We start from the raw sequence: 17,540 nt of genomic DNA, 5'->3' as shown, positions 1-17,540 counted from the left end.
AGGGGGGGGGGGGGAATATGTACTTAGCGTAGCATGCTATATGCTAGTTGTAACAGCCGGAAGGAGAGATAGAAATGATGCAGCAGTGATGCTATGGAATTCTTGTAATGCTTCTTGAGTTTGTTTACTCTTCAGTTTTTCTAAAGGCTAACGATTGACGCTACCATATTTCTTTTATTTTATTCAAAGTATCTACAGTTTATTTGTTCATGTGGAAAAGTTATTGATTTGTGCACAGTTAACTTTATAAGCATCATTCCAAGGGCGTCTCCAGCTTATGGCCGGGGGGGTGGGGGGGGGGGGGGCAAGTTGTGGGAAAAGAGTAGGTTTTTTTTTTTTTGCATTTGGCTACATTTTTTTGAATCTCTAGGGCTATAGGGGGGCAACTGCCCCCCCCCCCCTACCCCCTGGCGACGCCCTTGTATCATTCAATTTAATGTGAAAAAAAAAATAGTTTAATAATAAACAAGAAGTTTCACTTCTGTCGTGCATGAACTCCATGCACACACTTAATAAAAGTATTGGCTAGCGGTTGCTGAAATTTTGGTTTGTATTGTTTGGCAGTTACTGTTGGGGAACTCGGTCACAATGTCACGTGCTGGTTATTTGTGCCCCGACAGTCGGCGCTCCTGTTCCTGACGGTCGGCGACGACAAGGGGGCCGGCCAGATGGTGCTCCACGGAGAGCCTTCCGCGGTCTCCGCTCTGGGTCCCAGGTGAGGGTGCTTGGTGTGTTTACAGAATACATAGTGTCTTGTAGGCATTTAGGGGATTCGTATCTGAGATGAAAGATTGATTTGGGTGGGTCAGCCACATTAATAATTAGAGACCGGAAAAATTCGCGAATTCATTTCGCGATAGGCTAAAATACAAATCTTTATACCTCAGTGCTGCCTCTGCTATTGGCTCACAACTCACCTGGATGACGCTGGGCCAATGAGAAACACCCAACCAAAGCTTTATTGAATAACAGGCTGCTACGCTGGAACGTCTCACAAGACAGCAGCCAATGAGTGGGTAACATTTGACAGAGTGTACGTAGAACTATGGAGTTCATCGTACAGGTCATTGAACCCGCGAATTTTTCCGGTCTCTATTAATAATTCAGAATTTTTATGTATATATTTATTTTATCTATTTAAAAATACATTATTAACATTTTTTTTATTATAAAAACCACTTGGTTTATACCATTGTGGTTTAAATCAGCCAACCCTGAAAGATCTAGTAGGTATTTAATTGTTTCTGGTGATCAAGTGAGGTGGATAAAACTTTCTTTTGTGTTCCAGAATATGTTCAGTGCTGGGCGGCAGAGGTGCAGGCAAAGGCCCCAAGTTCCAGGCCAAAGTGTCGAACCTCGGCAACCGGTCGGAAGCGGAGGAGCTGATCAGGAAGTTTTTCGAAGAGACTCGAGATCAGTGAGACGCTGAGGAAAACGGAACTACACAAGGAGCTGCCCACCAGGGAATTGTTGATGCCAACTAACCGAGAGTACGTTACTGCCTGGGAGTTCGGCGAGGACCAGACGTCTGGCTAGCGTCGGTGCAGGGGAAGTGATGGACGAGCGCGCTTCATCCCGAAAACGTCGCACTGTGGAACTGGAGGATGTTTTTGTGATGGTGTGTGCACGTACCGGCTGTTTTCAAGTGTGACTTGTGTGCTTCACAGGTTGGATCATCCCAAATGTTAGTTTAGTTCATGGCATCCATGACCATTTGACCTTTTTTGTTTCTACAAGTTTGCGCTGCAAAGATAGTGGACAACTCATATGGAAGGAAAATAACACTACAACAAAGTTGCAGTGATACGATGTTCAAAAGAACGTTATTATGTTTTCAAAAGGTGAAAGAAATAATACATTAAATGCAAGAAAATTTTAAAAGCATGACGTAACAATTTTAGGACTTTTATTATGAATTTCTTTATGCTGTTTTACAGACAAGCTGCAGAAGGGTTCTAAGCAGGATTATTGTTTATCTACTGTAAAAATTGTGAAACAATGAGATTCTTTAATTCACTTTCAAATAACAATTTATTAAATGAAAATTTATTATGGATTGAGCATATTGCTTAAAATCAAGAGTAGCTTCCCCCCCCCCCCCCCCCCCCCCCCCATAAATTCTGCCTTGATTATCTTAAATATTTTGATTGAAAAAAAAATTGAGTACCAGTTTTACGACAAATACTATGAAAAAATTATGCATACTTGTACTCTTTTAATGCTTACTTTCACTTTCATGACATATAAGTAGGAAATGTTCATGAAATGTTAATTACAATGAATTTTATGTGCTGCCCTTATGAATAAAATGTTGGAACTGCAAAATAATGGAATGAACATCAGGGAATGTATAAGCGGTAACCTTATACCAGGGTTCTACTGTACAAAATGCAATGATAGCAAATTGATAACAGGTAACAGATCTGCCTAGAAATCTGGTCCCTGAACGATGTACTTACTCATCTTTATGGGTTACTTAACTAACTATTCATTTAAATTTTTTTCATGACTGTATATTAATATGTCAACTAGAATTTTGATTTGTTGCCGTGAAATTGTTAGTAATGCCTCTTATAATTCTGCTTATTAAAAAAAAAAGAATAGGTGGATGAAGGTAAAATTGTTATTTTTACTAGAATTGTATGTATGGGTGTTTTTATGACGATATTTCTAAGAAAATAATTTTTATCCATGTTGATGTTATTAAAATATTTAAAAATATATGTGTAAATAATGTATAATATATGATAGGCAGTAAACCAAATTTGTTATTTCAGAATACAAAACACTTATTGAAAATGTAAAATTTTCAATACTGCAGTAAACAGTTTTACCGGCTGATGTGACGGCTAGGTAGTTACAATACGAGTTTATTTAGCATTCATTCTTCTCTCTGTTGCTCTCAGCCGACTATATGCTCTAATATCCTAAATATCTATGTAACAGAAGTCGAAACTATCAAAGATTGCAGCTGTTCAGTGTTGCAAAAATACTTTTTCAGTATCATTTGTATATTCTGCTTTCCTCCTGCAGGAGTTCTAATGCTTAAAATTACAGCTGCGGAAGATCCTGATTTTTCAAGGAAAGAACAGGAACGTAACTGTATTTACCTCAGAAGAGTCGTCCTTTGCGTGTGGGTCGCACCTTTAATTTTGGGCAAAAAATTATTACTTTTCCATCGTGAGGTTCGCCCTCGAATATGGGGGGGGGGGTTTGCACCGTATATCAGTCTCCGATAGAATACAAGTGGAAGTCTTCATGGCCCGTGTCTCAGCTTATTGCTGCATGAAGTTGACCTTCATTCCCATCTCCATTCTTTGTGGTAAATCCCCTCCCCCTTCCCATCAACCACACTTTCTAACAAAAAAAAAAAAAAAGGAAAAGAATCCTATTTTCTATACCCATGTTTCCCTTCCCCAAGCGAGAAGAGACGGCTCACTGTTTCCTCGTCAATTTTTTTTTTGCCAGCTTCATCACTAAAAACAAGCATGCCCTTTTATAGCAGTGTTTGTAGTGAATTAAACACTGTTTTGGACACAGTTGCATCACCAAAAAAATTTTTTGAGATAGAAACGTGATGATTAGAGACCTGCAAAATTCGCGGTTTCGATGGCCTTCAGGATAGACTGCACATACCCCTGTACACTCGGGCAAATAACGCACGTTCATTGGCTGCCGACTTGTAAGTCGTCTCAGCTGGTTTGTCTGTGATTCGATCCTTCTTTGGTTGAGGGTTTATAACTGATTGAGATTCGTCCAGATGAACAGTAAGCCAATAGCAAAATTATCTAAGAGGTATATGTGTTTGAATTCTAGCCTATCACGGAATGAATCCGCGAATTTCGCAGGTCTCTAGTGATGATTGTGTACGGTGCCAGTTCACGGACACCTGCAACCATGAGAAATGCACTCCCCTCTTAGCTCCTCGCTCTCTGGCGGCAGACTGCCACGTCACCAGCGTGGTGGCCGTAGCTGTTTGACAGCAGTTTGACTGCTGAGATACTTTAATTAAACAATTTATTCTTACCCATAGCATATTTATCAAAAACCAACATAGGCTAGTTATTTAAGCACATAGTCAACCACAACAGTGTAATGTTATTTTTTTTTGTTACCCAAAATGGAAAAAAAAAAACTCACATATGGGTTGCAGTACATGTTATTAAACAAAAAAAAACTGGCATAAAATGTGCAACCCATACGCAGATAAAAATGCATAACTTTTCTGAAAAGTTGAGTGGAAATTAATTTTTTTCTCAATTTTTTTTCAAGATTCTACACGTCAATGTGCCATGTGTGATGATAACAAAATTAAAGTATAAATATTTAGAAGAAATAAGTGCACCACAATACAAATGGGATTTCTTTACCTCCATAGCAAATTCAATTAAAAACCTATACTTAATTCTTTGGTTTACACAGAGTGTAAACAAATTTTTTCTTCTGGAGCAGAGCATCCTAGGCATCGGCACACTTAGCGTTAGGACACTTAACATCTGGATGCCCAATGTGAAGACACTATGTATATACATGCCAAGCATTGAGACACTAGGATTTGTGCCAAACAAAGGCACATTTACCATCCAAACACATTGCATTGGGACCCTAGTTCAAGGTGCTGAGCGATGGGTACTTGACATAAATGCAGAGCATCAGGGGACAAGATCATAAAGCGCTGAGAGTCGTGACACTGGATACTGAACGACAGAACTCTAGGCCGCTGGATGCCGAGTGTAAAGACGAATTGAGAGTTGAACAAGACAGCAGTATCATTGTTTTTACTTTTGACCTGCAAAAACCTCTCCCGACATCTACACTCACCAGCAATAAGGTTTATTACTTACTAGATTTGTGGATAAATTTGTGTTCACAATATATTAACAGGATGAGCTAGAGTCCAGGGGTCGGCAACCTGCGGCTCGCGAGCCACATGCGGCTCTTTGGATGTGAAGCTGCGGCTTTTTAGTTCCGTACCAGAAATACTGCATCACCAGGTCATTTATACAGAAAATACTTTCTTATTACAAACCATTAGTAAGCCCAGTTTTTTTCCACGCTTGTTATATTTTGTTATCTTTAAAAGATTTGTGCAATGGGAGTGCATGACTTGATGTAAGTTTTTGGACATACGCCATTGCTAAGAACTTTTTCTGTTGAAGAAAAACTAATAAATAAAATAAATAAATAAAAATAAAAATAAAAATACTCAAAAAAAGATACAAAAAACACACAAAATTAAGCAAACAATTGCTGTTGTCAACAAGGATATGAACACCACAAAATATTCCGAAACAGGAATATGGTCAGCCCACAAATGATGACAACACAAAAATATTGAAACCCAAAATAATTCAGCACAACAGTTGAAGCGAGACAAAAAAACATGACAAAACGAAAAAACAAACAAATACAATAGTTTTACCTAAACAGAAACAAGCGACGTTTCGGGAACTGCTATCTGCTCCCGTCCTCAGGCAGAGACGCACATGGTACGGAAACACAGGTGCGACTGAGAAGGGGCTGGAAAATGAGGGTATTTATCAGAGAAAGGGCTACATCTTGCTCAGCCAATGACAGACGAGCTGTCTCCCCATTGGCTGTGCACCATGTAGTTAAAGCGGATTGGTTATGGTGGGTTGAGTATTGGCTATTGTTTTGTGCTGCAGGGATGTTTCTCTCTTTATCAAAGGGATCCACATATTTTTTAATTCAATGCTCTGCTGGCTGAAAATATTTTTATTGCTAATAATGAAGGCTGATTCTTTGATTTTCCTTTTTATTTTATCGGATTCCTGTATGAGTGGTGTGGAGTCTTCCCAGAGAATTTTGTGGCTATTTTCCCATGTATGTTCAGCAAGTCTGGATTTTAGGGTTTCACCCTTCTTGCAGTTGTTTTTGTGTTCTTTGATTCGGGTGGATAGAGCTCTGCCAGTTTCACCTATGTACATGTGGCCACATTCACAGGGGATTTGATACACACAGTTGTGAGTTTGTAATTTTTCTGTGGCTGGTTTCACCTTGGTAACAATACTTTTAATAGTAGATTTAGAACGGAATGCTGTTTGAAGTCCATATTTATTTCCTAGGCGTCTTATTTTTTCTGAAAGCCCTTGAACATATGGAATAACTAGGGTTCCTGCAGGTTTCTCAGTTTCTGTGGATTTGAGTGTTTTGTTGGATTTCAAATGCTGTTTGATGGTGTTGACAGGGTAACCATTGGCTATGAGTTCTTTTTTTATATGATTGTGTTCAACCGCAATAGATTTCTCATCAGAACAAATAATCTCAGCTCAGTTTTTCTTCAACAGAAAAAGTTCTTAGCAATGGCGTATGTCCAAAAACTTACATCAAGTCTTGTTATATTTTACCAAACAATATGTCATCAAGCAGTTAAATTATCAATTTAAAGCTATCCATCCGCCCGAGGTTTTCGTTTTACTAGTACTTACGGGCTGTGCTGTAAGTGTTTAATTGTTTTAATTTTTTACTAATATAATAAGTGATTATCTAATAAGACCATATATATTATCTATTTTGTTGTGAAAAAACACTACTTATATATGAATAAATTTTTCTTATGAATAAAAAAAATAGATTATTTTTTTTATCAAAAAACTTTATTTATGCAAGTACTATTTATTGTTGGCAAGAAAAAAAATTGTGGCTCTTTAAGAACTTTGGAATTTTGTAAATTGTAATTTTTGGCTCTTCCGACTCAAAAGGTTGCCGACCCCTGAGCTAGACTGTTCATGTGGGATGAAAACTATGCTTATAGAGATTGATAGGAAAGTGGATTGTGCATAAAAAATTTTTTGTGAAGAATTAAAAGATGTTGAACATGTAATAGCATACAGTGACTGTTTTTGTGGTCGAAATCACAACAGTGATGATCAAACACCATTAGGAGTAATGGACTATAAATTTTTCGGAGTATGATAAGGATTTTGGGCTAATAGAGGAACAAAATAAATTCGTAAACAATGTTTAATGTTCCTTAAGACTGGATGGACACTAAAGCAAACACCGAAAAAATAAAAGGTTGTACCAATGACAAAAGAGGATTTTCTATCCATCGATACTGTTAACAAATACTTTTTTTCTCACAGAAGGGATGCCCCTGTGTCTGGGTCGCATGTATAATTTAGGGAATAAAAAAACTAACATTTCCACCATAAGGCTCGTCTTCGAATAAGGGTCACACCATGTAAGTCTTCAGTAGAGTTCCATGGGTACAAGTGATGTCTTCATGTTCCGTGTCTCGGCTTAATGGCGCATAAGAAATAAGCACTGGTGTTGACCCTTCGTTCTTCTTTGTCTCTTTACTAAAGGAGTGTGTGAGGCAGCCCACTTGTATCTCCCATCCCCCACCCCCCACCTCAATGAAGCATATTTACAACACCTCCAATTCCCCACACTACCTAACAAAGAGACAAAGGAAAAGACTGCTATTTTTTATACTGTTCCCTTCCATCCATTGTATTTTTTTGTACGTATCTCCTTGCCGCACAGAGAGAGGGAAGAGGTGGCAAACTACTCTTTGTCAGTACCTTCTATAGAAACTATCACACGCACATTACCAGCAAACTTGGCAGGGCTGGAGGAAGATAAAAAGAGCACTTATTAAACACCAATGAGGGTTTGCAGTTGTGTCATCTAATGTTCAGTTCCAAGCATGGGAAATCTCGTGCAAAAACAATGTTCGGGCAAAGTTTACACCTGTCGAGATAGACAAGTTAGTTGTGTCGAGAGAGGATCAGAACCGTGAACACTGCCACATGGCCTCACGCACACACACGTATACATGCGCGCTATGTGGCTGGTACTCCCCTCATCCTGCCAGTGCAGTGCCGACACAGACCGGGTGATGTACAATAACGGCACTGTTTGTAGAGCTTTACTTTAATGCTGAGATAATTCAGGTTAACAAATTATACTTATGATCCAACATAGGCTAGTTATTTATGCACATATTATAGTGTAATGTAAATTTTGTTTTGCTCAAAGTGAAAAACTTGCATATGGATTGCACTACATAAATATATAAATACCAACTCATGGACCATCTGGCGAGAGGGGCAGTTGCTTTCGTGGCTCGCCGAGGATCAAGTGACGGCGGAACTTCAAGTCAGACGGCGTGCTGGGCCTGGACTGTCGGCACTAACGGCGATGCAGCAGTAAATCGACGAGTGGGGTGTTACTACACACTTCTAAAGCTGCACATCGTCGGTTGGAGGGGAAGAGGAGTAGTGACCCTCGGAACCTCGCGCCGTGCATGAAAGGTTCCGGTTATGTTGGCTGATGGAGAGAGACACCTGAATGAGAGAATCGGTGAGTGACTGGAGCAACAGTCAGCTTCGGGGGCGGCGCAATTGCACAGGGCACTGGCGGTCTGACAGAATCCCGCGTGGTTGCCTGCTTACTAACCTCTTTCCCACAGCGGAACTCTACACTCTCATTGGCGACTGGCCGGGCACATACCTGTTGGGGGGTCACTGTGCTGTTGCGCGCGGCCTTGGAGCTTAAAAATACACTCGCACAACGAGATTAACTAGGCCACTTTGCTGTCACCCGACCTCTGTGAAAGGCCCGGGGGGTACCTGATGGGCGCTACGGGCGTTGCGATGCTGTTGCTGTCCAGAGGGGTGCCAGGCTAGCGGGCTCCTAGGCCGTTGATGTCGAGTCGTGGGTACTCTGCCCCCCCGTGCCCCGCCAGGTACACGGCTTGAAATCTAACCTGAATGGTTTTCCCTTGGCTGTGAAGGCCGCTCGGCCGTGTGGAGGATGGAAGACTACGGAAATGATTGTACACAAGTTTGTGAGAATTACGTTTAATTTAAGAGCTTCACTGGGGGTGCGCGGGGGTACACAGTACGCTCTACACGTTCGCTCCGCGATTCAGTCCCGCTACAAAACTCTCACCAACACTTGGCAGCGTCTAGCGGTTACACAATTACAGTTACAAAGTGATCAAAAACAAAAAAAAACACAACACTATGCGACACTGAAATGATTACCGCGGCAGTATCGCGGGACGTGGGTCGATGCTCGCTGGAGACGGCCAGCGCCGAAAGTTAACGAGTGCAGGGGGGTCTCAATGAGCGGTCTCCTAAGTTCGTAGAAACACGTGAGTGCAGCTGGCAGGCATATGCACGGCGTCCTTAATTAAAATACTCTCGCTGGAGTCGGCCAGCACCGTAAGTTCCGTGATCTGATACACAGCGCGGTATCACAATGAAGACGGTCGGGATAGGCCCGGTTCCGCAAAATATGCGCCGAGTCGACGTGGGCAGCGGTGAATTAATAAAAGGATTTAGTTATGAAGGTATAGTGCAGAATAAAAGTTGTCAGTGAAACTAACTTGAATGCTGCCCACGGACACACGTCTGTTCCCGGCGCGGAGTGGTTGGAGACTGCCGAAAGATGGCCGCTTCGCAAGGGAGGCAACTTTCACCTCCTTTGTGAGTCGGCGCCAAAAACTGATACTAACCTAATTTGTTATATGATGAGTAAAACACATACTCCAGGTGCTTGATTAAAACTTTGCACCTGGTAAATAGTTGCCTAAGGCTTAACAGTTGTTTTAATTGATTTACTAATTTAAAAAGTGGCACCAAGTTGGCGACTGTAAATTTAACTATAAATTGTCTCAACGTGCACTGTTTGAGTTTGAATTCCCTTAGTTTGGCTAGACCAATATCACAGGCCAATTAATCAAGGCCAGTAGCCGCTGTGGCAGGTAACGAGGTTTGCTTTCTGTTCCGTGCGTGCCGTGCACTCACGGAGCCTCTACGACGCACTTGCTCACTGCTTGTGATTAATAAACTTTGTCTTAATGCCTCGTTTGGGAGTTGTTTTCCGTAGCCGAGCCCCCGGGGTTTCATGTCCTGATGTTTAATTCAGTTAATTGAGGTCACGTCCGAGGCGCTCGCTTGACTCATTCCGGCTGGGCTAGGGGTGCACTTCGAAAACGGCGGGATACGGTACTGGCGGTGCGGAGCACGGGCTTAATGGCCATGGTTGGTACGACGTCATCTTTCGACGCAATACTTTACAAGCCTCTAAATACAGACATCACGACACTTTCATACATCAGTTAGCCAACTAACTGAGGGAGAAAGGGCAACCTTCCCCCCACCTGACATCTACACTAAATAAATTAAAGCCAAGCACCATAGCGACAGATACTTTACGTCTTACTGGACCGAGAGCCACCATTAATTTTAAAATCGCACCCTTCGCGCTCCGCCATCGTTTCTAATGATTGGAACTGACATCGTCCGGCCGACGACCACCCCAGAGCCCGACCTGCACCCGCCAGTATACGCTCCCGCTAACGGAACACACCCCTGGCCATGGCCCACCCGAGTCAGGCGAGCCGAACAGCGATTAAAGGCAAACCCGCGAAAACCTGAGTAGACAAGAGAAGAACCGTACCCATTCCTCCTGGAACATTAAATTAAGATTTTAGCGACAATAAAGTCTCTTCCAGACACACCCGTTTGGAGTCTAGCGTAATGAGGTCACGCCTGGCGCGAGAGAGGCCGAGCCTCCCTCGGACGCCATGCCAGTTCGGCAGTTCAGCACAGCTCACGGACCGGGGCGGACCTACGTCCCACGGAGGGGCAACAGCCTTTGTCTTCATCGAAAGTAACGTCCGGTAAATATAGTCACTAATTAACAGAACCCTTTTTTTAATTAACCTCTCCGTGAGCACCCGGTCCCTTTTTTCGGTCCAGGACCTAATCCGACCGCATCAGTTTAAAGACACCCCACACCACACTTGGTCAGCGGGGTTGATCTTCAGTATACGGCACGGGCCGCCTCCCGTAACTCACAGAACTTTAATTAAGGTCACGCGCACGGCGCTGACCACAAACCCGCAAGGGAGCTTGGACAAACTTAACTGCGGTGCGAGTTTCACCACAGTGTGCACAACACCCGCGCAGAGACATTCGTATACGGGGTTGGCCGTCTCCAACCGTCCACCCCTTAATTCAGTGTATTTTTGTGTACCGTATTTTGTATTACTAACTTACGTTACCCGAGTAACGAGTGCCACGTAACTTGTGCGCGCCCCCTTAATTCAGTGTATTTTTGTGTCACGTATTTTGTATTACTAACTTACGTTACCCGAGTAACGAGTGCCACGTAACTTGTGCGCGCCCCCTTAATTCAGTGTATTTTTGTGTCCCGTATTTTGTATTACTAACTTACGTTACCCGAGTAACGAGTGCCACGTAACTTGTGCGCACCCCCTTAATTCAGTGCATTTTGGTGTCCCGTATTTTGTATTACTAACTTACGTTACCCGAGTAACGAGTGCCATGTAACTTGTGCGCACCCCCTTAATTCAGTGTATTTTGTGTCCCGCCTTTGTGTTACGAAATTACGTTACCCGTGTAACCAGTGAGACGTATGAGACGTAACAGCGTCCGAGGCCCACGTAACGCGGACCACAAACAATACGGCGCCACGGAATAACAAGTAAACCCCCCTCCCCCCGGGGACCTCTGTAGAGTGTTGTATTGTGTACGATTCGCTCCTATGAAAAAAAGGTACGACACCGCCACCTCAACTCCACGTCTCTTATTTAAATACCATCTCACGCAACACCGCCGCCGGCCCTAGTGGGCCACGCAGGGGCACATACACCCACGACCCCAAATTCACGACTAGAACCGAGCTAGTCTGGCGCCCACCCGGACAATACATATCAAGAGCCGCCTTTTCCCACTAGGAGCCACACCGGGACTCGAGCCCGAGACCCCGGACGACGGCAGAACAAAGTGACGGGGTCGCAATCTTGAATTGACTTCCCACATAGCGAGTTATGGGAACATAATAGTTCCTGGTATCGCTGTCACACGCTCCTGGCCGAGCATATGAAGAAACGGTAGAGCCCCTACTCAGTCACACCTGTGTTTTCGTACCATGTGCGTCTCTGCCTGAGGACGGGAGCAGATAGCTGTTCCCGAAATGTCGCTTGTTTTTGTTTTGGAAAACTATTGTGTTTGTTTCGTCTTTTCGTTTTGTTGTGTTTTGTCTCGTTTCAACTGTTGTGGTGGCTTGTTTCTGTTTTGGAAAACTATTGTGTTTGTTTCGTATTTTCGTTTTGTTGTGTTTTTGTCTCGTTTCAACTGTTGTGCTGAATTTTTTTGCAGTTCAATTAATCATTTGTGTTTTTTTTTATTTTCGTTCTCTTAGTCCATTTTCTTTGTTTTTCTTTGTTTATTGACCCTATTCCTGTTATGGAATATTAAGGTGTGTATATTTCCTGTCGACAACTGCAATTTTTGCTTAATTTATGTTTTTTGTCTTTTGGTTTTTTGTAGTGACGTCCCCTCGCCCTTGGTCCCTAGGTCCCTGTCGTAGAAAGTCCTAAAACTCGCCTCAATTGCCCGTGTAGCTCCAGTCGGAGAGATAGTGGAGTTCAGGCCAACGTGGCCGGGACCGGAAAGCGTAGGACCGGAGGGAATCTTGTAGAGATTATAGGTTCTGGCTAAGGTAGTATGGAAAAGTTCTTGTTGTCCGTTTCCACGAGCGGGTTTATTCTGCTGAAGCCCTATCGCAGCCTGGCCGACACGTTGCGAGGCGAACGTTCTCCCTTGCCACGACCCGGACTCCCGAATTACAAAATAACAAAGACGCGATCTTGTTGACGAGATTTATTACTGGAATGCCTATCACAGCCTGGACGACCACGTCGTGTGACAGACGTTTCATCCATGCTGCGACCCGGACTCCGTAACGTTGACGTCCCTCGGCCTAAGGTCCCTAACATCCTGTTTGCGAAAATGTCCTGTTTTGCCCATGTAGCTCTCGTCGGTGAGGAGTGAGTTCAGGCCAACGTAGCTGGGACTGGAAAATACGGGACATGGAGGGAATTTTACATGGGTAGGAGTAACTATAGGTAGTTCAAAGGATAATGCGATGATGTCCGTTTTCACGAGCCCCGTTTTATTTCCGTATAGCAACCCTGCCGCAGCCTGGCCGGCACGTCGCGGAACGAGCGTCCTCCCCGCCGCGACTCGGACTCCCAGAAACAAGTCTCGTCCTTAGGATGCGACCCGAAACGAACAGAGGAGGTAGCCCCGTAGCTAAACGTACCGGTTACGAAAGTTCCGTATATATACACAGTGCGTACACGGCCCGTCACGTGAGCGGACAGGGTCCAGTAATTACTCGTACTGACTGAGAGGTTCGGCGGTTTGAAGAGACACTTACACGGCCTGCGACGTATGCAGTTAAAGTCCCGATAGACACGTAAAGCCGAGAAAGTCCAGCGGAATGACGAATGTTAAAGAAGAGCAGCTCGGCTGCAGACAGTCCCGTGACGTTTCACTGACTACTGGCTCTGAGCTAAGAAAACGTGTCTCTCGAGTGGAGCGGAACGGAGTGCACGTCCACTCGCTCTCGCGTCTGGTTCACCACTGCACTCCTCTGCCCACTGGCAGGCCGAGGCCCGCGGGCCGCGGAGGAGGGGAGGGGAAATCGGCCGGCGTGGGAGAGGCCTGCCTCGCGGTGCGCCAGGCTGCAGTTACATGGCTGACATAACACTGGAATGAATTACAGAATTATTATAACTATTTAAAAATAGTCAGTTAATAAAATACAAACACAAATGGCTCAGTTAATAAATTACAGAATAAGGACAAAGTATTTACATGACATTCATATACACTAATCTAGACGTAAGTTATATATTTGCGGAGGCTCGTGGTTATTTAAATGTATTAATAGAACATAATTATTTACAACACTCCTGACATATCAGGGCGCACGCAGGTGCACCCCTGTTCGCCGCACTTCACAGTCGGTGCACTGGGGGGAAACATATCTCCCTTAGGTCCACGTCGGTGGACAGGTACGGCCTCTGCATCTGGGAGGGTACGACGACTGTCGTCAACGTGTTACTTCTCGCGGAGCGGATTGAAGCAGGTCTAGTCCGCCCGGCAGCCTGACAGCAACTAACACTCCGCCTGCCCGCGTGCACCGCTACACGCGGTCTGCGGAGGAGGGGAAGGGGAAGCGGGCCATCGTGGGAGAAACACGAGCGCGCGGCGGGCCAGGCTACGGATCTACACACTAACATAGGCACTGAAATAACATTACATACATAAAAATACAAATACAAATGAATGACACAATACAATACACAACATGATACAAAATATGTGGCAGTTCGTGGGCGGTCCAGGGCGCACATGGGTGCGTCCCTGATCGTAAGCACTATCACTGCACTGGTAATGTAAGAGAGGGCGCTGACGAGGCATAACGGCCTGAAGGAGCCGGGGAGACACTTGGATTGACGTCAGTAGTTTTCTTCTAGACATACATGTGCTTAGCAATGGCGTATGTCGAAAAGCTTACATCAAGTCATGGTTTTAATTCTTATTTGTAGTGTTTATTAATTTCTATGATATAAATGTTAATATACCATACACATGAAACTGTTTTAGTTTAGTAAATAATTCTCGGACATGTGCACTTTTCAGTTTTAGAACTACACACATTTGATCTGTAGCCGAACTTTTCTGCGTTGTGGGATTTAGTTTCCCACACGATTTGAATGTATACGTACTAGGAACAGTATTCTTATTTAAAAATTTAATACAAAAAATTGTTTTATAATTTATAATGATGAAGAGTTAAGATCATACTCACATGTGTGCTGAGAATTTGACTTGAGCGATAGGTAGCCATTGTAAAATTAAATTTTTGTTATTTATAACATTCTGATTTTTGGAAAGGTTTGAAATTCTATCCAAGGCGCAAAACATGAACTTTTACAATGGGGGACGGAACAATATTATACAATTATTCCCCCACTCCTCATGTGTCACACTACATATGATCACAGGGCGGGTAGCTCAAGCCTTAATTACTTATTTCCCCTATATTTTGCTTATGGAAGTTTACTGCATTTGCGATACTTGTTCTATGGGCGTGGTTGATAAAAACAAATATGACAAATCACAACAGCCATAATGATGATGAAGGTTCTGCTGTGGTACACAAATTGACGGTCTTGTGGAAAATTAACGTAATTTAAATATCCGGTAGCATAACTGGTATTATTCGAGCATGTATTTGACATGTGAATAAACGGTTTTTATTTCTTTGAAAACGTAGCAGGGTTTTTCCGAAGCAGCTGTTGGTGAAGTTAACGAATGCTCAAAAACCTTTTTAATTACGACGTAACGCGTTGATGAGCGCATGTTCAAAATCAACCTGCCGAAAACCTTCGTGTGAAGATGTACTGTCTACAGTGGCTAATTCCTGTTCTGCTGATACCAAAGCCCGTGAATCCTGCTCTCCTACACACACACGTGATGATTGTTGTGTTGTATTTGATAGGTTTCTTCTTGGAACGTAAGCCATGTACAATTTGCAGCCTAGTTTTCCTAGCAGCGGTGTTTCTTATTTGTTACGGTGGTGCTGGCAATTGTTTACTTTGGAGCAGCAATTGTGACACGGTGCGGTGTGAAAATGACTGACTACGTCTGTGATTTGTTAAATAGTTCCATATATATCTGTACTGGCCTGGAATGTAAAAAGTGCACTACAATTTTAACACCATTCCTTTTATTAATTAGTGCAGGCTCCAATATTATTGCTATTTAACTTTTGGGAGTTTTATTTTTAGCTAAATGTGAAAAAATAGGTTCCTTTGTAACTCGTATTTGCCTTACTGTATTATCACATGATGCTTGGTGCAACCCTTATCTTCTGAGATGGGTAAAAATTTTAAAAGTTTGTGGTTTAATTTACAAAAAAAAAAAAAGCTATCTATGTTTATGCTTAACAAGTTTGTTGCTGACACAGCTTATTCAATTGGTTAGTAAATAGGCTGTAATTTTGTATTTTATGCATTGTTTAGTATGAATTTCAAAATATTTGGGTAATCATGTATTGTAATGATTTAATTTTTTTTTGTTGGATTCCACAATTTTAGAGTTAAGTATGTACCTAGGTGTTTTAAAAATTTAGACACTTTTATTTTATCATGAATTTATAATTTGGATGTTTGGAAGTCAAAGAAAATTTGTTTAAGATGATTACAGAGAAAAGTTTTTATCTAAACACCTTACTGCATATAGAAATGCTGTTAATGAAAAGGTATCTTTGAAGATCGGACAAGTTCTCGGTGATAAGTCATGAACTTAAAATCATTCTTTGGCAATAGTTGTTATCTGAATATACTTAACTCTATTTTTTATTGTTACATACCTAGGTATATTTTATTCCAAAATAGCAAATGGCTTCATGCACTTATTTAAGCTGTTCTGAGCTAACCATTGTAATCTATGAGGTTAAGCCAGCACTGGGGAAAGGTAGATGACAGGCATGAACTTACGAGGTATTAATTATGAAAATAGTGTTTCTTATGTACTTTGTTGGTCATTTATGTGGGAGAGGAATTAGTACTAGCATTAGCAAGATGAATGATGATCAGTTCTTGGTGCATGTACAGGATTTCAACACAGATTCTTATAGAATTTCAGAAAATCTTAAAGATTTGTGTAAAATACAATAGTTCATGAAGTTTCATTTTTTTTCTTCCTTTTATACATTTTAATATAACCATTACACATGCCCTTTTCGTTTGCTAATTAAATTGTAGTGTTAAAAACTGCTGGACACTTAAAAATTAAGTAAAGAAAATTTGATGATCATAAACAAAAATAATGGCCATTTAATCTTATTTGGTACCTATTTTAAAGTTTGCTCTCAGAAGTGAATTGATAGCTGAAAAAACACACTTTGTTATTATATTGTTACCATTTTCTCGAACCAAGAGTTCAAAATTTTTTTTAAATGTATTCTGGACCTTTGTTTGAAAAATATCTATATGTTTACAAATACCTAAACAGAAGGGTAGTATAAAACTCTTATGTATCATGCAGTGCAGTTAGTGCTGTTGTTTGGTAAATAGAGGGGAGGGAGGGGAATCGCAAGGCAACTTCACTACTGTAGTATGACAATTTTAACTTTATACAATGTTGTAATACAGTTGTGTCATTAACTTGCAACAGTGACAACAAAGTTGCACAAGAGGTGCTATCAAGGTTACCTCAACTCGCATTCAATCTGTGTACCCAGACACACAATAAGTACATAATTCATCATAATATATTTAGTTAAAACACAATGCTCAAAAACCTGTTGAATAATATCGCAAAGTGAAGTTTTGATACTTTGATTATTTATGTAAAAAATAATAATATTGTGGAAAATATGCTCTACACACAACTTATGAGGCCAGCTGTAATAGATTTTTGATGAGAAATATGAATGCTGTGATAATGATTCTAGAAGCTTCATCACTTATAGGTGTGTTAAACATGCCATTAATGTAAAATTATCAGGTGAAAACAAATTTCTATTGATTTTTAAATTTGTTGATGAATATATCATTGTAATTTTTTAATATTAAGATTAAAAGTTATGGGTGTGCACACAAATTATGTCTACCATTTTTTTTTTGTTGGATTACAGTTTCAAATATGGGTGTAGCATACTCATTTAAAAAAATATTT

The 17,540-nt window shown here is 41.7% G+C and overlaps 1 protein-coding gene across 2 annotated transcripts in view; it reads left to right on the top strand.

Moving 5' to 3' along the window:
• LOC134541461 (alanyl-tRNA editing protein Aarsd1-B) overlaps positions 1–2,930 on the top strand; it is a 52,990-nt gene extending 50,060 nt beyond the window's left edge. The window contains exons 10-11 of one of the 2 annotated variants that reach the window (XM_063384938.1): positions 621–715; positions 1,289–2,930. In XM_063384938.1, coding sequence (XP_063241008.1) covers positions 621–715; positions 1,289–1,421 — 228 coding nt within the window. In that variant the 3' untranslated portion in view covers positions 1,422–2,930. The remainder of the gene's footprint in view (positions 1–620; positions 716–1,288) is intronic. The other variant, XM_063384936.1, reaches the window with a different exon arrangement.
• Positions 2,931–17,540: the final 14,610 nt, after the last annotated feature.

Source organism: Bacillus rossius, chromosome 18 (genome assembly GCF_032445375.1).
Source record: "Bacillus rossius redtenbacheri isolate Brsri chromosome 18, Brsri_v3, whole genome shotgun sequence".
In the NCBI taxonomy this organism is placed as follows: domain Eukaryota; kingdom Metazoa; phylum Arthropoda; class Insecta; order Phasmatodea; family Bacillidae; genus Bacillus; species Bacillus rossius.
Note: the sequence above shows the minus strand (reverse complement) of the source record. Positions and strands in the feature narration are given on the sequence as shown.